Here is a 22,029-nt window from a genome sequence, read left to right as displayed (position 1 = left end):
TATTTTCTATGTCTATAACTGAAACAATCTATTTGAAATATTTTCAATGAATTCGTAGAGAATCTTCAGCAATGTTACATACATATACACATTACCACCGTGATTTACTGCGAAGGCTTCACCTATTGCTGTTCATAACAGCAGGGCAATTTTTCGAAGTGTTCCATGTTCTACTATGGTAATGATGTAGTTACAACTTAAACTTCCCTTTATAAATATAAATGTAAAGTAGCTTAACCTGTTGTAAATACTCATAATAGGTATATGTTTACGTTATAATGATGTAAAGACAGTAAAAACTTTTTAAAGAATAACACTTTTAAAACCAGAAGTGACACCGAACTTCAATGATTCTATCAAAAGTCAAAGAAATGGGCTTTCAGCTCAACTTATTAAATTGGTAACATTTTAATTGTTATTCGGGCTGTAATCATGAAATTATTCGTTAACTACAAAGTAAAAATATAATCAATTCGTTGCAACTGTATCTACATAATATTTTTAAAATGAACCCGAGGTAAGACAGATTTTTTTAATATTGATTAAGGATTATGTTATTTCACTAAATATGCTATAATGTAGACGCCAAAAGATATATCTTTTTTTATAATATAAGAGTAGCACACGAGCGTGTAGTCCACCTGATGTTAAGTGGTTACTGCCGCCCATGTATATCTGTAATCAACTCCTGATAGGATTAGATATTCTTACCTGAGGTCGGCCACAGACGCGCCGCTACCGCTAATGACTAAGCTGGAACGCCTCGGAAAAGTAGGTCTCCCTTACCACATTCTTCAAACCAGAACACAGCACTGCTGTTGTTATGCAGAAATTGACCGGAGTCGAACCACAAAGGGTTCTACCAACTTTCCATATCTATTGTAAAACATTCACAGTAAATTAATAATAATGACATAATATTCCAAAATCGTAATATTCCAAGCTACGGTATAGTATATTGTGATAAAATTCTCTACAGGAACATATTAATCCTAGAGGAAGTAATTCCTTTACAGTCCCGCCGACAATACGGACAAAAGCTCCAAACCGTACAAACGTTTTAAAGGGGTCGAGACTTTTCTCCGGCGAGTCGCATTTAACTTGGGTAAAAATGTATTGTATTGTAGCTTATACTTTCATGTACCTAATTAGTTAATTGCTGTATTTTGTATAAGGATTTTTTGTACTAAGTAAGTCTGGTTATGATATTAGTGTAACGTACATATTTACGTACTCGTTTTAAAAATAATTGGGAAACTTGTTGACTTTTTTAATTTGTTTTAAAATATCATTTTAAAACAAGTAAAATGGTCGATCGAAATATCCTTTCTTATTAGTAGAATCACACGTATAATTGATATTGCAATTCAAATCGCTTTCAATAAAAGCAACAGCCTTACACTACAAAAATGTTGTATCACTATATCGAATCTTATAAATATTTCTAAGATTCTCCACCAGGTTATTGTGACCCCTATTGGCAGCTAATAATTTTACGATAACACCTATATTCAAAAATATATGACACAGATGTGCTTATTTTTTAACACTATATAACATAATTTCAGGAAACTCACCGTCGCAGACTGAAGTTAAAATAATATCGTGTATACCAATAGACGTAACTGATTTGCAAAACAAGATCATTAACTTGGAACGTCAATTACATGAGGCCAAGAACTCCAAACCACCAAAGAACACACCAGTACACACGGCGCTGATCGACTCACGGTTACGAAACACAAACACAGTTCTATCTTGCAAATGTAGTGATGTGAAGGTGCTTGGAGAAGCCAATGTGGGCATAATGGGATCACATTGCGGCGATGGATCTTCAAAGCGAAGGAAATCAGCAGTTTCGTTCCTCTTTCCCTCTATGTCAGCATCTGGTTTACAACAAGGCCAATCTTTTGAGCCAACTGCAAATTGGTCGGTGCAGCCAAACGGTGGCGGACCCAAAAACTTCTTTAAAAGGAATAAAAAAAAGAAGTCTGTGAAGGATAAAGTAAAACCCAATACTCAAATGGTATATTACGCTTACGCTGAAAACAGTCCATTTAGTAGCTATGGCATGTGCACGGACAGCGCATTTGAAAATCATCCCAAGCCAGATATTGATCACGTTTTAAGCCAATCCTACTTAGAAAATGTTTTTGAAAGACATTTTGATCCAGAACGTGTAGTCGATGAATTTTCAGACACAAGTCAATTTACTTCTCCTATATGTAGGGATTATCATAACAGCGGCTATTGTCCATACGAATCTGATGTGTGCTCATGTTGCTACGGTCAATTTCAAAACGTTGATAAATATATAGGAAAGAACCAAAATTTTATCATTGATCCATTAACAACGCACGTACGTAATCAGTTTAATAAAAACGGGTACTATGATTCAAATCAATATGACGTTGTTCCTGTAAAAGAAAAAAATATTAAATTAGCAAAAGAAGAGAAATCACCAAGGAAGGAACTTAAACGCCCCGTTGATACACGATGTTGGCCTGAAAATAACAAATTCCATGTGCATAATGACCTAATAGAAAATCATTATACAAGATTGCCTTCTAAATCCAAACACCAAAAAAGGCCGACGTATCGCTCACAGGAAACAAAAGATAATGTGCGAAGAAAGTCGCCAAAGTTAGTTAAAACAAATAAAATAGATAAAATAACAGAACACACAGACACTTCCAAAAGTTGTACCGTAGATTGCAGTGAAATCTATCCAAAGCCAATACAGAAAATTGAGAAAATAGAACCGATACGACCAACGTTTCGTCAAAATGCGGCCTGCTTAGCTATAGATGTCGGTACGAACAATCTTGCTATTACTAGAAGTATACAGATTGATATAAACTCGACAGAAAACAAAACCGAAGAGACTTTGAATCAAATAAAGAGTATCCTAAAATCCGTTTTACAAGAAGTTAAAACCAATCCGCAAGTAAATAATGTAATAGAGAAGAAATCCAAAAAAGATGCTATCATACAAAATGGGCCATCTCAAAGTAACATACAAGCTTGCTCTTCTTTAATGCACAGTTTTACGTATAACAATTCGTGTAATGTTAATCCGTACGTGCCATCTTGTTCCCGTCAGATTCCATCTCATTTCTGCTGTACAAATGATCCATATCAACGACTAAAATGCACCCAAAATTTTCCACTTCTCATACACTCTCCGGGGCGACAAATGTGTGGATGTTTCTATAGAAAGCCTGATAATCACAGCAGAACAGTTCAAAAACTGGCAGCGTCTATAGCCACTAATACTGAACTAGATACTCAGGAGACTCGCAGTAAGGAAACAGATCATTTAATTAAAGAAATATACAAATCTATTGCACTTACAATGGATTTTCCAAAAGAAACTTCAAACAGTGAATATGATGATCTAAAGTCTGTAACGAATGAATCTACAAATAAATCTGATCTTAAACCGCTTAGGAGCACAATCGTAGCTGTCTCTGGTATACAGAAAAGAGATATACAAATTGAAGCTTTGATGAATCCGCCTAGTGCAACCAGTTTCAGGAGTAAGTACAACACTAGTTCCGTTGGTACAGGATCTGATGTAAAGGAACTCCGTACGCATGTAGATTACGAGAGCCAATCAGTAGATACTGATATAGTCGAAATCGACGAACCTCGTAATAACCTGAAAGTAGTAGCATCTACTATCAGTGAACATGATTCTGAAGATTTAAGCACAGACGATGATGCCGAGACGTTTGAAGCAGCAGATGTTAAGGTATGATTTATTATGGTTTAATTAGTGTTCGCTAATTTATTTTATAGATATTTACTTAATCTTAAAACTCATTCTAGATCTAATCAAATGTGTGATTTTTAGATTAAAGCTGAGAAGAAAGGTTTACTTCAAAGAATGCTGGGATCAGTAAAATTATTTAATAAGAAAAAACAAAACAAAACGAAAGACAGTACAAAGAAATACATGGAACAAGAAGAAGAGGATGAAAAATCTGACAGCGATTCAGATGAATATCAAACAATTTATAGCGAACAAATTAATAAAACAAGACGTCCTAATAAAAGACACCGGTATAAACCAAGGAGCTATACAACTTACAAGCCAGCACAAGGACCGAAACGCAACAGGAGATCACCATACATGGAACAGGAATACAGAAGGCAATGGGATGAAAATCTGATATTTAAAGAGAACAGAGGGAGACGTTATTCATCGGAAAGACCGTTTTCAGTTCAACAGAACCCAGTGTATTGGCAAAACTACGAAGCTAGGAGTGCCTTGGTCGACCACGGCCAACCGCACTACACTCAGACATATTACAATCCTACCCAAGCTGGAAGTCGCAGGGTCGAACAACAAACATCCCCCGTTAATCTCGTAGGCAAGAAATTAGCGAATGCTAAATCAAAGATCAGTTGGTTAAAGAAACGTAAATTGGGAATGGCGAATTGCGGTACACAATGGAAGAAATTTGTACTTGAAAATTAAATGTCATAAAATATGTACCTAAGTATGGGATTATGGATCAGTTTCATAAGTACTCGTTAGTTTCTGTTTGTATTGAGTAATATCGTTTGTTTGTACTGAGTACTATGTTTACGAATTCACTCACAAGATCAAACCGAAGTATAGGTGTTCTGTGCACAAGATGATAAGAATGAATTATCGGCTTATATGGAATATGTTGTATGGGAAAAGTTGATGAACTATTTTTTTAAAAAGATTAGTGTTTATTTCAGATTTTAATAAATGCCTTAATAAAATTACATAATTATAGTAATCAAAATGGCAAAAACATTTTTGTGGAAAAGTAACTCATTGTACTCTCAAGTTTATTTATATGTGTAATGTATGTCAGTGTAGAAGAACATTGGGAAAAATAAAACACTATAAATACTACACCATGTGTTTATTATGGTTCCTTTATAAGTAATACTAACATCAATAGTAATAGTAGGTCCAAATAGAAATAGATTTAAATAGTGCTTAAATATTATGAATAAATAATTATTTAGTCTTTGCGTCTTCCGTCTCGGTCGGCGCGTACAAGTAGGTGAGATCATCGATTACGAATCTGGAATATAAATTCATACGTTAAAACTTTATTGTATTAAGCCCTAATAGAGGAAACTCTACTTACTAAGTTTGGGGTTAATATTTTTATTACAGTTTACATGAAATTTTAAACACCAGTCAAAAAAATCAATTCGGTTATTAATTATTGCTTGAATTTATACGTTTACCTAATAAACAATCTCAAATTGATGGGAAATAGTTTTCTCTAAGGATTTTAACCAACTCTAACACATGAAGTGCTATACAAAAAAGCAGCAACACCTGAGGCTGCAAATAAACTAGATCTAAAGAGTAGAGGCCACTAATCTATGTGCGTACTTACAGCTTCGTTATGGGTCAAAGGTAATGGCGTAGTTCGAAACTATGTCGGCGAAAAAAAGATCCTCCTATTTTGTTTTTGTTAAGGGAGGAGTGGGGGATGGATCAAGAAGAATAGTCTCTGGTTTTCGCTAAGTCCTCCAGCTTAAAGAAATAGTTTTTCTCGCTTATGCTAAGGGGAATCCGGGCAGGGGGTATTACTTTTACAAAGGCCCTTGTCTAACTCGTCAACGGTGTAGAAGATGAACGGCAGCGGCGCGGTGCTGAGGTGCCAGAGAGCGTGCGCGTCCCAATAGTCGTAGCACACAAAACACGGGGTATTAATTATTCAAAGGCCCTTGTCCAACTCGTTGTACCTGTAGAAGATGAACGGCAGCGGCGCGGTGCTGAGGTGCCAGAGCGCGTGCGCGTCCCAGTGGCCGTAGCGCGGCGGGAAGTCCAGCAGCTCCAGCGCGAGCGACGCGCCCGACAGCGCGGTAAAGGCCGCCAGCCGCCACACGTAGCGCCGGCCCGCCGCCCACTGCGCCGCCGCCCACGCCAGCCACAGCACCGACCCCAGCACGCCTGCACAAACAAAATTTCACAAAATATTTCATTATATCAACATTAATGGCAATTTTTTTCCTAGCAAAATTTAAAAAATTTAAACAGTAGTAAGCTAGAATTGGTTAAGATCGATTATTACTCTTAATAATAAACATATTCGTCTGCACTCCGCAGTATTAAATGTTGCATAAGAAATAAGAAATACCAGTTTTTTATTATTACATATTATAATAAAAATTAGGCATGCAGACCTCCTGATGTTAATGGTCATTACAATTTACAAAAGAAGATAAAAACTATAATGACCCATCCCATTTAAGACTAGTGATTGTGCAGATATGGAGACACAGAAGACATGCAAATTCTTCATAATTAAGAGATATTTACTTAAAATTAAAATATCCTGCTTCCTATAAAATATTGATCAATGTCAAGCATCCTATGTCCAGCAGAGGACTAACATGGGCTGGAGATAGATAGATAAATCAATCTATTGTGTTATTTAATGGTGTAATAAAAAAAAAGCAAGGGAACTTACCAAACATCACATTAACCTTCATGTTGTAGTCATAATCAACCTGCCCAGAGTACAGGTACTGCGCATGCTCCATGTAGTACCAGATCGAGACTATCAGCACAGACAGCACGAATTTCCTCCTCTTGTGGAAAATACTGAAAATATAATTCAATTATATAAGATGTGTATAACACCTACAGAAAATGTCCTATGTAATTGATAGTAGAAGTTCATTTTTCAGTGAGCAGTGTGTGCTCATTTGTCATACAAACTGTTACTCCTCTTGCTAAAACTACCTTTTTTAAGAATCTAACTTATATGTTATCTTATTTACTAAAGTTATTATACTTATATGTTATCTTATATACTAAATACAATATGTAATGGATTATATTATGAAAAAACCTACAAAAATATTAAGTGGGTCCAAACTTCAATAAAAACTTTCTAATTCCATAATCTTCCCTTATTAGATTGATTGTTTTTATTTATGAACTGAATAATTAATTAAATATACATTGTATTACTGTATAGGACTATTATTTTTTTACACTTTTTCCATAAATGTTATATAAATAATTACCGAACAACGGCAGCCACAAATAGTGCCATGACCATAGACAGGGCACAAGCATAGTCCATAAACTCAGTGTAGGCATTGTCCCTGATATGGAAAACAATTGACCATGTCCAGGCATTCATACAAATCTGAGAAAAAATATCAAATATTAATAAACATTGAAAGATGTATTAAGCTTTTTTTTGTAATAAATTACAATATTTTATTAGCCATATCAAGTCATATAGCAATATTTCGGTTGCATGTTTTCTTCATAAGTTTCTCATGAATTAGATCTAGAACTGACATCCAATTGTTACATATTTAAAGGTTAGTAAAAGTAAAGGTAATTACCGCAACAAACACATGCCAAAATAGGACCAGAGGTGTGTCGGATATAGGGAACTGTTTGATTATAAGTGTGTGCATGAAGAGGGTGGACAGAAGATTCAGCATCGACGCAAACACCGACGCTGGCTCTTGGATTCCCATGATTCTTTTGAATGGCCACTGAAAAAGAGACAATTTTCTAAGTTTGCTAAAAATTTTGTAAAATGCTAATTTTTTTGTGAAATGCAATTTTTTTTTGTAAAGTGCCAAAAAATTGTAAAATGTGTGTGTATAAATTCATTTATGGCTAAAGGATGTGCTAAGGGAATAGCACTTACATTAGGTATTCCAACTCAGTCCTTTAGAGTAGCAATGCATTTGTGAAGACAACTTTAGCTAGGACTATAATTCTATCCGAGCTTAATTACATGTGCCAACTATCATTGTTTGTTCATTTACTAGTCCTATTTTATAAAAACCAACAAGTTTTATTTATATCTTACTACCTGACCCGGCAAACGTTGTGTTGGCATATAAATAAAAAAATGTTAAGGGTGAACGACCCTTATCCCTTAGGGGTATGAAAAATAGATAATAGCCAATTCTCAGACCTACTGAATATGCATATAAAATTTGGTGTAAAACAGGAAAGCCATTTCGGAGGAGTATGGTAACTAACATTGTGACATGAGAATTTTATATATAAGATTGAGATATAAAACAAGCTTACTTTTCCATGAAATTTGGGTGTATCAAAGCCACGTTCATGGAAGCCCTCCACTGTCTTCCACATGCAGTGGTAGCTGCACTCGTCGTAGCAGTTCCACATCATCATACGGCTCCATTTGTCCTGGAGCTTTACAGCCTTCGGGAGGAATGTTATACCCGCTGTAACAAAGAAAATTTGGTATCAATTATATTGTTTATTAAGTTTAATTTATATAATATTAGTCATGTAAATTATTATTAATTTTTCATTTTTTGTAATGATTTTGTTTTTTCCATTGAATCGGTTTAAATTTATAATATTTGTAGGTATAATTTTGGTGACAATGAAAAGTAATATTATTGAATCAGGAATCAGATGCCGGCCATAGCACTATTTCAAGCAAAAAAATATTGTTGTTTTATTCATTACAAGAATTACATTATTATAATTAACTTCATTAATCTAGTTGCTATATATTAACAAATAAACATCAAATAATATATATATAATATAATTATCCTTGCAATTTACAAATTAATACAATACAATTACAATAATAGATGAAACTATTTATGTACTGCATTTCAAATAACTTTGGATAATTTTATTTTGATATTTTTTGAATAAACTTGTGTCTTTAAAATTAAAATATTTCATTAATAAATTACAGTATTGATTTTAAACAATAATTATTAGTTACCTTTAGTACAGTTCGCAGTGAGGCAGTTTTTAACACAATTCTGGTAATATGGAGACCGATCGCCTTCGCTGCACAGAACTAAAGGGGTAATTTGAAAAAATACAACAAATAGTAGTGGGAAAAACATTATTAGTGCATTTTCTTTGCGGCTAAATTGATTACAAGCAATGCGAGCCGGCCGCAAGTACTGATAATGGCTGTCTGTTATCGGTCCGGTCGATAACGATTGAATTTGACAATTTGACATTGACGAAATAAAATTTAATTTATGTGATACAAATATAGATTTTCTAAGATTTCGATGCTAGAACGAATGGTTAAACTAAGGCGATATTATTATTCAAACCTAAAATAAACATTACGTAGTATTTTTGTTTCCTTTTATTGTTAGTCAGACCAGCTGAATATTCAAATTTTATCTGTGCATAACATAAAAAAAACCTTTATCTATGCCCAATAAACAATGTCAAATTGTCAACTTTGATAACCCTATTTGACATTTAATTTAAGTAAATAAAATAACCTATATTTAATTTATTAAACAAATATTTGTGTTTAAGATTAAATAATATCAGACATGGTAATATTATTATAAAAATATTAATTCACGATGGTATTTTTAACAAGGACTTTATATGTCATCAAGGAAATAAAACGCCCTAGGAATTATCTAAAAAGCAAATTCATAGATTCTGTCCGACTTCACGTAAAAGGTGGTACAGGAGGCACCGGGCTACCCAAATATGGAGGGCTCGGAGGTCAGGGAGGGTGCGTTTACTGCATCGGCAAGGAAGACGCTAGCCTCAAGAGCATTATGAGCAGGGTACGAGCGAAGACCATAACCGGTGGGCACGGAGAAGATAGTCGAAAAACTAAGATAGTTGGTAATCCCGGCGCAGATATAAAACTGGAGGTTCCGCTCGGCATAACTGTATATAAAGAGGATGGGACCATCTTAGGAAACATAGATGAAGAAGGCCAAACGGTTATTCTAGCAAGAGGTGGCCCTGGTGGCAACCCTCAAAACAATTTCTTGGGACATTTTGGCCAAATTCATCATGTTAGACTAGATTTGAAATTAATAGCAGATATAGGACTGGTAGGGTTTCCAAACGCTGGCAAGAGTTCTCTGTTGAAGGCTATATCAAAAGCAAAGCCTCGGATAGCTAGCTTTCCCTTTACAACTATAAAGCCTAATAAAGGAATAATGCAGTTTGAGGATTTGAGACAAATTTCCATTGCTGACCTTCCTGGATTAATAGAGGGTGCTCATATTAATGTTGGTCTCGGACATAAGTTTTTGAAACATGTTGAAAGGACAAAACTTTTATTGTTTATAGCTGATGTGAATGGTTTTCAGCTAAGCCCTCAGCGTCCATCGAGGACATGTTTGGAAACAGTCCTGTTGCTAAATAAGGAATTGGAACTATATGACAAGGAACTTTTGGAGAAACCTGCAATACTGGCAATCAATAAGATGGATTTAGAAGGTGCAGATCAAATCTTTAAGGATGTAAAGATGTCACTGGATAATATAGAAAATATTATTGGTCATTTACCAGAAGAAGTACGACCTGAACAACTTATAAGATTTCAGGATATCATTGGAATATCAGCACTGAATGGCAGCAGCGTGAAGGAGCTAAAGCATCTGTTAAGAAAGAGGCTGGATGAGTTTGCTGATGAGAATAACCCAGATATTGTGCATACAAGTCAGTTATTGAGGAGGAATAGAGCTATGGTACAAGAGAGAGGTCCTATAATAACTTAAAATAGAAATAAATATTATGTAGTATATCAATTTTTTTATATTTTATTATTTGGCCCTCACTATCTGTGTGTAGCATTGTATATCATATAACTAAATGTATATTTTGTTATTTTAATATAAGTTTTGTCATCGCAACCCATTACTATCCCACTGCTGGGCATCGGTCTCCTCTTAGTATATGGTGTTATTTTAATTAAAATAAGTAGACTTACTAAAGGAAATTGTTTACATGTTTGCACTTATGCACTCACAGTTGTTGCAAGTTGCATTCACATGGGATTGATGAGGAGTGACTTTCTAATAAGCTCAGGCCACACAGCAGGAATGATTTGGCCATAGTCCACTGTGTCAGCCAATTGTGTATTGGTAGACTTATACCTTTGAGATTTTTTATTTTATAAATCTTTTAGGTATGCAAATTTCCTTTCCTCATAATGTTTTCCTTCACCATTAAAGCAAGTGATCATTAATGTCTAATTTGCACATAAATTTTAAAAATCTGAGGCAGCCTGGGATTTGAACCTTAGACCCCTTGATCGATAGACCGAGTTTTAACCACTAGACTGGACTACTATACTCTTAACACTAAACTATCACTGTTGAATATAAGTTACGTAAGTATCACATGCACTAAAAGTTTTAAAGTTAAACCAAACTTAGTGAAAAAAAGATTAAACTGATCTTAATTTTCAAAAACTTTTATTTTTATATACTATGTTAAGATTTCGTGGATTGTCTTAAGATTTATCAACATGAGTTGGTAAATGTTCGAATTTATTAAAGAGCCAATCTTCAGCTTCTTTTTTATTTTCGTTTGTATTCCAACCTAACCTAACCAAACCATGCAAGTACTACCATCACGCCGACCGCACTAGCGAACGGGTAGGTCCAAATAATGTAAATTCAGTATTGCAATCAAAAGTGCAGAAATAATAGTAATAAGACGTCTTTGAATAATAAAATTCGAATTCGCCGCCCTTTCTAAAAAAATAGTCAACAAAAAAAAGGGTTAAGAGGACCTTGGAGGATAAAAAGTAGTCTGGAAAATGTATCGAATAGAACCATAGAAATATATTTGTAAGCTATTTGATATTTATCGGCGAAAAACTAGGGTGTCCTATTTAATATTTGATTACCCCTAAACATGCTTCCCTGAGGTGGAAACTAAGTGTCAAAATCCTTCCTCTAAAATATTTTCTACACATATTTTATAAAAAAAAATCTAATTGTGTCCCCTGGTGCGAACCGACCAAGGTACTATAATGTTGGTGAACTTAGCATAGCATATTCCAGCAGAGCACTAAAAAATGAGAGTTCTATTCGCATGCACATGAGTTCTATAGTTCCTGATAGTTTTCAGGAATAGTTCTGGCGATTTCACGGAGATAAAGCAGAATAAAATAATGCTCTGCTAACTTCACAGAGCAGAGCATTTTCTACAAAATTGAAAAAAAAGCTATTGATTAGTGTAATTAGCTTAATATCTAGAGTTCCTAATAGTTTTCAGTGATAGTTCTCGCGAAATAAACTTAAAAAATAATTTATAGATAAAATAAATAGACAAAAATTTAACCAAAAAAAAAAAAATATGCAAAAAGGTTATTTAAAAGTGGAAACTCGTCGATTTTGCAAAGCCTAGTAATAAAATGATACATTTGTACAATAACTGACCCAGGAACTCACACTAAAGTGCCAGCACACTACAGCATACTAGAATAGTACAAATCGGAAAGATTTTCGACAAAACTTTTTTTCATATTATTTTCACGTAACCAGGGGGAAGGAACTCAGCGGTTTTACATAGGCTAGTAATATGGCTACAATTTAAAAATATAACCAATCCTAGAACTCACACTAAAGTGCCAGCAGAGCATACTAGAATAACAAAAATCGGATGGAGTTTCGAGAAATATTTTTTTTTAATTATTTTCACGTAACCAGATAGCGGGAACTCATCGGTTTTATATAGACTAGTAACATAGCTACAATTTAAAAATATAACCAATCCCAGAACTCTCACTAAAGTGCCAGCAGAGCATACTAGAATAACAAAAATCGGATGGATTTTCGACAAATATTTTTTTTTTTAATCATGACCACGTAACCAGATGGCGGGAACTCATCGGTTTTATGTAGGTTCGTAACATAGCTACAATTTAAAAATATAACCAATCCCAGAACTCGCACTAAAGTGCCAGCAGAGCATACTAGAATAGCAAAAATCGGATGGATTTTCGACAAATATTTTTTTTTCAATCATGTCCACGTAACCAGATGGCAAGAACTCATCGGTTTTATGTAGACTAGTAACATAGTTACAATTTAAAAATACAACCAATCCCAGAACTCACACTAAAGTGCCAGCAGAGCATACTAGAATAACAAAAATTGGATGGATTTTCGACAAATATATTTTTACAATCATGTCCACGTAACCAGATGACGAGAACTCATCGGTTTTATGTAGACTAGTAACAAACCTACAATTTAAAAATATAACCAATCCCAGAACTCACACTAAAGTGCCAGCAGAGCATACTAGAATAGCAAAAATCGGATGGATTTTCGACAAATATTTTTTTTCAATCATGTCCACGTAACCAGATGGCGGGAACTCATCGGTTTTATGTAGACTAGTAACATAGCTATAATTTAAAAATACAACCAATCCCAGAACTCACACTAAAGTGCCAGCAGAGCATACTAGAATAACAAAAATCGGATGGATTTTCGACAAATATATTTTTACAATCATGTCCACGTAACCAGATGGCAAGAACTCATCGGTTTTATGTAGACTAGTACCATAGCTACAATTTAAAAATACAACCAATCCCAGAACTCACACTAAAGTGCCAGCAGAGCATACTAGAATAACAAAAATCGGATGGAGTTTCGACAAATATTTTTTTCAATCATGTTCACGTAACCAGATGAAGGAACTCATCGGTTTTATATACAATAGTGACATAGCTACAATTTAAAATTACAACCAATCCCAGAACTCACACTAAAGTGCCAGCAGAGCACACTAGAATAGCAAAAAGCTGATGGATTTTCGACAAATATTTTTTTTTCAATCATGTCCACGTAACCATATTGCGAGAACTCATCGGTTTTATGTAGACTAGTAAAATAGCTACAATTTAAAAAAAAACAAACAATCCCAGAACTCACACTAAAGTGCCAGCAGAGCATACTAGAATAGCAAAAATCGGATGGAATTTCGACAAATATTTTTTTTTCAATCATGTCCTGGTAACCAGATGGCGAGAACTCATCGGTTTTATGTAGACTAGTAATATAGCTACAATTTAAAAATACAAACAATCCCCGAACTCACACTAAAGTGCCAGCAGAGCATACTAGAATAATAAAAATTAGATGGATTTTCGACAAATATATTTTTACAATCATGTCCACGTAACCAGATAGCGAGAACTCATCGGTTTTATGTAGACAAGTAACATAGCTACAATTTAAAAATATAACCAATCCCAGAACTCACACTAAAGTGCCAGCAGAGCATGCTAGAATAACAAAAATCGGATGGATTTTCGACAAATATTTTTTTTTCAATCATGTCCACGTAACCAGATGGCTGGAACTCATCGGTTTTATGTAGACTAGTAACATAGTTACAATTTAAAAATACAACCAATCCCAGAACTCATACTAAAGTGCCAGCAGAGCATACTAGAATAACAAAAATTGGATGGATTTTCGACAAATATATTTTTACAATCATGTCCACGTAACCAGATGACGAGAACTCATCGGTTTTATGTAGGCTAGTAACAAACCTACAATTTAAAAATACAACCAATCCCAGAACTCACACTAAAGTGCCAGCAGAGCATACTAGAATAGCAAAAATCGGATGGATTTTCGACAAATATTTTTTTCAATCATGTTCACGTAACCAGATGAAGGAACTCATCGGTTTTATATACAATAGTAACATAGCTACAATTTAAAATTACAACCAATCCCAGAACTCACACTAAAGTGCCAGCAGAGCATACTAGAATAACAAAAATTGGATGGATTTTCGACAAATATATTTTTACAATCATGTCCACGTAACCAGATGACGGGAACTAATCGGTTTTATGTAGACTAGTAACATAGCTACAATTTAAAAATACAACCAATCCCAGAACTCACACTAAAGTGCCAGCAGAGCATACTAGAATAACAAAAATCGGATGGATTTTCGACAAATATATTTTTACAATCATGTCCACGTGACCAGATAGCGGGAACTCATCGGTTTTATGTAGACTAGTATCATAGCTAATATTTAAAAATATAACTAATCCCAGAACTCACACTAAAGTGCCAGCAGAGCATACTAGAATAGCAAAAATCGGATGGAATTTCGACAAATATTTTTTTTTCAATCATGTCCACGTAACCAGATGGCGGGACTCATCGGTTTTATGTAGACTAGTAACATAGCTACAATTTAAAATTACAACCAATCCCAGAACTCACACTAAAGTGCCAGCAGAGCATACTAGAATAGCAAAAATCGGATGGATTTTCGACAAATATTTTTTTTTCAATCATGTCCACGTAACCAGATGACGAGAACTCATCGGTTTTATGTAGACTAGTGGTTGTATTTTTAAATTGTAGCTATGTTACTAGTCTACATAAAACCGATGAGTTCTTGCCATCTGGTTACGTGGACATGTTTGAAAAAATATGTTTGTCGAAAATCTATCCAATTTTTGTTATTCTAGTATGCTCTGCTGGCACTTTAGTGTGAGTTCTGGGATTGGTTGTATTTTTAAATTGTAGCTATGTTACTAGTCTACATAAAACCGATGAGTTCTCGCCATCTGGTTACGTGGACATGATTGAAAAAAAATATTTGTTGAAAATCCATCCGATTTTTGCTATTCTAGTATGCTCTGCTGGCACTTTAGTATGAGTTCTGGGATTGTTTGTATTTTTAAATTGTAGCTATGTTACTAGTCTATATAAAACCGATGAGTTCTCGCCATATGGTTACGTGGACATGATTGAAAAAAAAATATTTGTCGAAAATCCATCCGATTTTTGCTATTCTAGTATGCTCTGCTGGCACTTTAGTGTGAGTTCTGGGATTGGTTGTAATTTTAAATTGTAGCTATGTCACTATTGTATATAAAACCGATGAGTTCCTTCATCTGGTTACGTGAACATGATTGAAAAAAATATTTGTCGAAAATCCATCCGATTTTTGCTATTCTAGTATGCTCTGCTGGCACTTTAGTGTGAGTTCTGGGATTGGTTGTATTTTTAAATTGTAACTATGTTACTAGTCTACATAAAACCGATGAGTTCTTGCCATCTGGTTACGTGGACATGTTTGAAAAAATATATTTGTCGAAAATCTATCCAATTTTTGTTATTCTAGTATGCTCTGCTGGCACTTTAGTGTGAGTTCTGGGATTGGTTCTATTTTTAAATTGTAGCTATGTTACTAGTCTACATAAAACCGATGAGTTCTCGCCATCTAGTTACGTGGACATGATTCAAAAAAATATTTGTCGAAAATCCATCAGATTTTTGCTATTCTAGTATGCTCTGCTGGCACTTTAGTGTGAGTTCTGGGATTGGTTGTATTTTTAAATTGTAGCTATGTTACTAGTCTATATAAAACCGATGAGTTCTCGCCATCTGGTTACGTGGACATGATTGAAAAAAAATATTTGTTGAAAATCCATCCGATTTTTGCTATTCTAGTATGCTCTGCTGGCACTTTAGTATGAGTTCTGGGATTGTTTGTATTTTTAAATTGTAGCTATGTTACTAGTCTACATAAAACCGATGAGTTCTCGCCATATGGTTACGTGGACATGATTGAAAAAAAAATATTTGTCGAAAATCCATCCGATTTTTGCTATTCTAGTATGCTCTGCTGGCTTTTTAGTGTGAGTTCTGGGATTGTTTGTATTTTTAAATTGTAGCTATTTTACTAGTCTACATAAAACCGATGAGTTCTCGCAATATGGTTACGTGGACATGATTGAAAAAAAAATATTTGTCGAAAATCCATCAGATTTTTGCTATTCTAGTATGCTCTGCTGGCACTTTAGTATGAGTTCTGGGATTGGTTGTAATTTTAAATTGTAGCTATGTCACTATTGTATATAAAACCGATGAGTTCCTTCATCTGGTTACGTGAACATGATTGAAAAAAATATTTGTCGAAAATCCATCCGATTTTTGCTATTTTAGTATGCTCTGCTGGCACTTTAGTGTGAGTTCTGGGATTGTTTGTATTTTTAAATTGTAGCTATATTACTAGTCTACATAAAACCGATGAGTTCTCGCCATCTAGTTACGTGGACATGATTCAAAAAAATATTTGTCGAAAATCCATCAGATTTTTGCTATTCTAGTATGCTCTGCTGGCACTTTAGTGTGAGTTCTGGGATTGGTTGTATTTTTAAATTGTAACTATGTTACTAGTCTACATAAAACCGATGAGTTCTTGCCATCTGGTTACGTGGACATGTTTGAAAAAATATATTTGTCGAAAATCTATCCAATTTTTGTTATTCTAGTATGCTCTGCTGGCACTTTAGTGTGAGTTCTGGGATTGGTTCTATTTTTAAATTGTAGCTATGTTACTAGTCTACATAAAACCGATGAGTTCTCGCCATCTAGTTACGTGGACATGATTCAAAAAAATATTTGTCGAAAATCCATCAGATTTTTGCTATTCTAGTATGCTCTGCTGGCACTTTAGTGTGAGTTCTGGGATTGGTTGTATTTTTAAATTGTAGCTATGTTACTAGTCTATATAAAACCGATGAGTTCTCGCCATCTGGTTACGTGGACATGATTGAAAAAAAATATTTGTTGAAAATCCATCCGATTTTTGCTATTCTAGTATGCTCTGCTGGCACTTTAGTATGAGTTCTGGGATTGGTTGTATTTTTAAATTGTAGCTATGTTACTAGTCTACATAAAACCGATGAGTTCTCGCCATATGGTTACGTGGACATGATTGAAAAAAAAATATTTGTCGAAAATCCATCCGATTTTTGCTATTCTAGTATGCTCTGCTGGCTTTTTAGTGTGAGTTCTGGGATTGTTTGTATTTTTAAATTGTAGCTATTTTACTAGTCTACATAAAACCGATGAGTTCTCGCAATATGGTTACGTGGACATGATTGAAAAAAAAATATTTGTCGAAAATCCATCAGATTTTTGCTATTCTAGTATGCTCTGCTGGCACTTTAGTATGAGTTCTGGGATTGGTTGTAATTTTAAATTGTAGCTATGTCACTATTGTATATAAAACCGATGAGTTCCTTCATCTGGTTACGTGAACATGATTGAAAAAAATATTTGTCGAAAATCCATCCGATTTTTGCTATTTTAGTATGCTCTGCTGGCACTTTAGTGTGAGTTCTGGGATTGTTTGTATTTTTAAATTGTAGCTATATTACTAGTCTACATAAAACCGATGAGTTCTCGCCATCTAGTTACGTGGACATGATTCAAAAAAATATTTGTCGAAAATCCATCAGATTTTTGCTATTCTAGTATGCTCTGCTGGCACTTTAGTGTGAGTTCTGGGATTGGTTGTATTTTTAAATTGTAGCTATGTTACTAGTCTACATAAAACCGATGAGTTCTTGCCATCTGGTTACGTGGACATGTTTGAAAAAATATATTTGTCGAAAATCTATCCAATTTTTGTTATTCTAGTATGCTCTGCTGGCACTTTAGTGTGAGTTCTGGGATTGGTTGTATTTTTAAATTGTAGCTATATTACTAGTCTACATAAAACCGATGAGTTCTCGCCATCTAGTTACGTGGACATGATTCAAAAAAATATTTGTCGAAAATCCATCAGATTTTTGCTATTCTAGTATGCTCTGCTGGCACTTTAGTGTGAGTTCTGGGATTGGTTGTATTTTTAAATTGTAGCTATATTACTAGTCTACATAAAACCGATGAGTTCTCGCCATCTAGTTACGTGGACATGATTCAAAAAATATTTGTCGAAAATCCATCAGATTTTTGCTATTCTAGTATGCTCTGCTGGCACTTTAGTGTGAGTTCTGGGATTGGTTGTATTTTTAAATTGTAGCTATATTACTAGTCTACATAAAACCGATGAGTTCTCGCCATCTGGTTACGTGGACATGATTCAAAAAAATATTTGTCGAAAATCCATCAGATTTTTGCTATTCTAGTATGCTCTGCTGGCACTTTAGTGTGAGTTCTGGGATTGGTTGTATTTTTAAATTGTAGCTATGTTACTAGTCTACATAAAACCGATGAGTTCTTGCCATCTGGTTACGTGGACATGTTTGAAAAAATATATTTGTCGAAAATCTATCCAATTTTTGTTATTCTAGTATGCTCTGCTGGCACTTTAGTGTGAGTTCTGGGATTGGTTATATTTTTAAATTATAGCTATGTTACTAGTCTATATAAAACCGATAAGTTCCCGCCATCTGGTTACGTGGACATGATTGATAAAAAAATATTTGTCGAAAATCCATCCGATTTTTGCTATTCTAGTATGCTCTGCTGGCACTTTAGTGTGAGTTCTGGGATTGTTTGTATTTTTAAATTGTAGCTATTTTACTAGTCTACATAAAACCGATGAGTTCTCGCAATATGGTTACGTGGACATGATTGAAAAAAAAATATTTGTCGAAAATCCATCAGATTTTTGCTATTCTAGTATGCTCTGCTGGCACTTTAGTGTGAGTTCTGGGATTGGTTGTATTTTTAAATTGTAGCTATGTTACTAGTCTACATAAAACCGATGAGTTCTTGCCATCTGGTTACGTGGACATGTTTGAAAAAATATATTTGTCGAAAATCTATCCAATTTTTGTTATTCTAGTATGCTCTGCTGGCACTTTAGTGTGAGTTCTGGGATTGGTTATATTTTTAAATTATAGCTATGTTACTAGTCTATATAAAACCGATAAGTTCCCGCCATCTGGTTACGTGGACATGATTGAAAAAAAAATATTTGTCGAAAATCCATCCGATTTTTGCTATTCTAGTATGCTCTGCTGGCACTTTAGTGTGAGTTCTGGGATTGTTTGTATTTTTAAATTGTAGCTATTTTACTAGTCTACATAAAACCGATGAGTTCTCGCAATATGGTTACGTGGACATGATTGAAAAAAAAATATTTGTCGAAAATCCATCAGATTTTTGCTATTCTAGTATGCTCTGCTGGCACTTTAGTGTGAGTTCTGGGATTGGTTGTAATTTTAAATTGTAGCTATGTCACTATTGTATATAAAACCGATGAGTTCCTTCATCTGGTTACGTGAACATGATTGAAAAAAATATTTGTCGAAAATCCATCCGATTTTTGCTATTCTAGTATGCTCTGCTGGCACTTTAGTGTGAGTTCTGGGATTGGTTGTAATTTTAAATTGTAGCTATGTCACTATTGTATATAAAACCGATGAGTTCCTTCATCTGGTTACGTGAACATGATTGAAAAAAATATTTGTCGAAAATCCATCCGATTTTTGCTATTCTAGTATGCTCTGCTGGCACTTTAGTGTGAGTTCTGGGATTGGTTGTATTTTTAAATTATAGCTATGTTACTAGTCTATATAAAACCGATAAGTTCCCGCCATCTGGTTACGTGGACATGATTGAAAAAAAAATATTTGTCGAAAATCCATCCGATTTTTGCTATTCTAGTATGCTCTGCTGGCACTTTAGTGTGAGTTCTGAGATTGTTTGTATTTTTAAATTGTAGCTATTTTACTAGTCTACATAAAACCGATGAGTTCTCGCCATATGGTTACGTGGACATGATTGAAAAAAAAATATTTGTCGAAAATCCATCAGCTTTTTGCTATTCTAGTGTGCTCTGCTGGCACTTTAGTGTGAGTTCTGGGATTGGTTGTAATTTTAAATTGTAGCTATGTCACTATTATATATAAAACCGATGAGTTCCTTCATCTGGTTACGTGAACATGATTGAAAAAAATATTTGTCGAAACTCCATCCGATTTTTGTTATTCTAGTATGCTCTGCTGGCACTTTAGTGTGAGTTCTGGGATTGGTTGTATTTTTAAATTGTAGCTATGGTACTAGTCTACATAAAACCGATGAGTTCTTGCCATCTGGTTACGTGGACATGATTGTAAAAATATATTTGTCGAAAATCCATCCGATTTTTGTTATTCTAGTATGCTCTGCTGGCACTTTAGTGTGAGTTCTGGGATTGGTTGTAATTTTATATTGTAGCTATGTTACTAGTCTACATAAAACCGATGAGTTCCCGCCATCTGGTTACGTGGACATGATTGAAAAAAAAATATTTGTCGAAAATCCATCCGATTTTTGCTATTCTAGTATGCTCTGCTGGCACTTTAATGTGAGTTCTGGGATTAGTTATATTTTTGAATTGTAGTTATGTTACTAGTCTATATAAGACCGATGAGTTCCCGCTATCTGGTTACGTGGAAATAATTTTAAAAAAATATTTGTCGAAATTCCATCCGATTTTTGTTATTCTAGTATGCTCTGCTGGCACTTTAGTGTGAGTTCTGGGATTGGTTGTATTTTTAAATTGTAGCTATGTTACTAGTCTACATAAAACCGATGAGTTCCCGCCATCTGGTTACGTGGACATGATTGAAAAAAAATATTTGTCGAAAATCCATCCGATTTTTGCTATTCTAGTATGCTCTGCTGGCACTTTAGTGTGAGTTCTGGGATTGGTTATATTTTTAAATTGTAGGTTTGTTACTAGTCTACATAAAACCGATGAGTTCTCGTCATCTGGTTACGTGGACATGATTGTAAAAATATATTTGTCGAAAATCCATCCGATTTTTGCTATTCTAGTATGCTCTGCTGGCACTTTAGTGTGAGTTCTGGGATTGGTTGTATTTTTAAATTGTAGCTATGTTACTAGTTTACATAAAACCGATGAGTTCCCGCCATCTGGTTACGTGGACATGATTGAAAAAAAATATTTGTCGAAAATCCATCCGATTTTTGCTATTCTAGTATGCTCTGCTGGCACTTTAGTGTGAGTTCTGGGATTGGTTATATTTTTAAATTGTAGGTTTGTTACTAGTCTACATAAAACCGATGAGTTCTCGTCATCTGGTTACGTGGACATGATTGTAAAAATATATTTGTCGAAAATCCATCCAATTTTTGTTATTCTAGTATGCTCTGCTGGCACTTTAGTGTGAGTTCTGGGATTGGTTGTATTTTTAAATTGTAACTATGTTACTAGTCTACATAAAACCGATGAGTTCCAGCCATCTGGTTACGTGGACATGATTGAAAAAAAAATATTTGTCGAAAATCCATCCGATTTTTGCTATTCTAGTATGCTCTGCTGGCACTTTAGTGCGAGTTCTGGGATTGGTTATATTTTTAAATTGTAGCTATGTTACTAATCTACATAAAACCGATGAGTTCACGCCATCTGGTTACGTGGTCATGATTTAAAAAAAAAATATTTGTCGAAAATCCATCCGATTTTTGTTATTCTAG

The 22,029-nt window shown here is 34.5% G+C and overlaps 3 protein-coding genes across 3 annotated transcripts; 2 read left to right on the top strand and 1 right to left on the bottom strand.

The window, feature by feature from the left end:
- The first annotated feature begins 342 nt into the window (after positions 1 to 342).
- Positions 343 to 4,894, top strand: LOC140753103 (uncharacterized). Its single transcript, XM_073087481.1, has 4 exons — positions 343 to 517; positions 1,017 to 1,105; positions 1,569 to 3,754; positions 3,857 to 4,894. The coding sequence occupies exons 1-4, from the start codon at positions 507 to 509 to the stop codon at positions 4,481 to 4,483; spliced, it is 2,913 nt and encodes a 970-aa protein (XP_072943582.1). The 5' UTR covers positions 343 to 506; the 3' UTR covers positions 4,484 to 4,894.
- PGAP3 (Per1-like protein PGAP3) lies at positions 4,890 to 9,001 on the bottom strand. Its single transcript, XM_073087488.1, has 7 exons — positions 8,751 to 9,001; positions 8,072 to 8,229; positions 7,366 to 7,521; positions 7,036 to 7,160; positions 6,474 to 6,607; positions 5,746 to 5,953; positions 4,890 to 5,069 (listed from the first exon to the last, which is right to left on the bottom strand). The coding sequence occupies exons 1-7, from the start codon at positions 8,995 to 8,997 to the stop codon at positions 5,003 to 5,005; spliced, it is 1,095 nt and encodes a 364-aa protein (XP_072943589.1). The 5' UTR covers positions 8,998 to 9,001; the 3' UTR covers positions 4,890 to 5,002.
- Positions 9,002 to 9,227: 226 nt separating this feature from the next.
- On the top strand, positions 9,228 to 10,551 carry LOC140753105 (GTP-binding protein 10 homolog). The gene has a single exon (XM_073087487.1). It carries the CDS (start codon positions 9,361 to 9,363, stop codon positions 10,519 to 10,521), a length of 1,161 nt encoding a protein of 386 aa, XP_072943588.1. The 5' UTR covers positions 9,228 to 9,360; the 3' UTR covers positions 10,522 to 10,551.
- Positions 10,552 to 22,029: the final 11,478 nt, after the last annotated feature.

The sequence above is a fragment of the Epargyreus clarus genome, unplaced genomic scaffold, assembly GCF_041222505.1.
Source record: "Epargyreus clarus isolate Ecla_fem2 unplaced genomic scaffold, WU_Ecla_fem_2.2 ptg000026l, whole genome shotgun sequence".
Taxonomy (NCBI): Eukaryota; Metazoa; Arthropoda; class Insecta; order Lepidoptera; family Hesperiidae; genus Epargyreus; species Epargyreus clarus.
Note: the sequence above shows the minus strand (reverse complement) of the source record. Positions and strands in the feature narration are given on the sequence as shown.

What these genes read in the sequence shown, in the direction of transcription:
- PGAP3 (XM_073087488.1), bottom strand. Translation starts at nt 8,997, where the DNA reads ATGTCAAATTGTCAAATTCAATCGTTATCGACCGGACCGATAACAGAC. An exon ending in CACCCAAATTTCATGGAAAA is followed by an intron (nt 7,522 to 8,071) that starts GTAAGCTTGTTT and finishes TCTCTTTTTCAG; the next exon opens with TGGCCATTCAAAAGAATCAT. An exon ending in TTTGTGGCTGCCGTTGTTCG is followed by an intron (nt 6,608 to 7,035) that starts GTAATTATTTAT and finishes TTATATTTTCAG; the next exon opens with TATTTTCCACAAGAGGAGGA.
- LOC140753105 (XM_073087487.1), top strand. Translation starts at nt 9,361, where the DNA reads ATGGTATTTTTAACAAGGACTTTATATGTCATCAAGGAAATAAAACGC.
- LOC140753103 (XM_073087481.1), top strand. An exon ending in GCGAGTCGCATTTAACTTGG is followed by an intron (nt 1,106 to 1,568) that starts GTAAAAATGTAT and finishes ACATAATTTCAG; the next exon opens with GAAACTCACCGTCGCAGACT. An exon ending in TTGAAGCAGCAGATGTTAAG is followed by an intron (nt 3,755 to 3,856) that starts GTATGATTTATT and finishes TGTGATTTTTAG; the next exon opens with ATTAAAGCTGAGAAGAAAGG.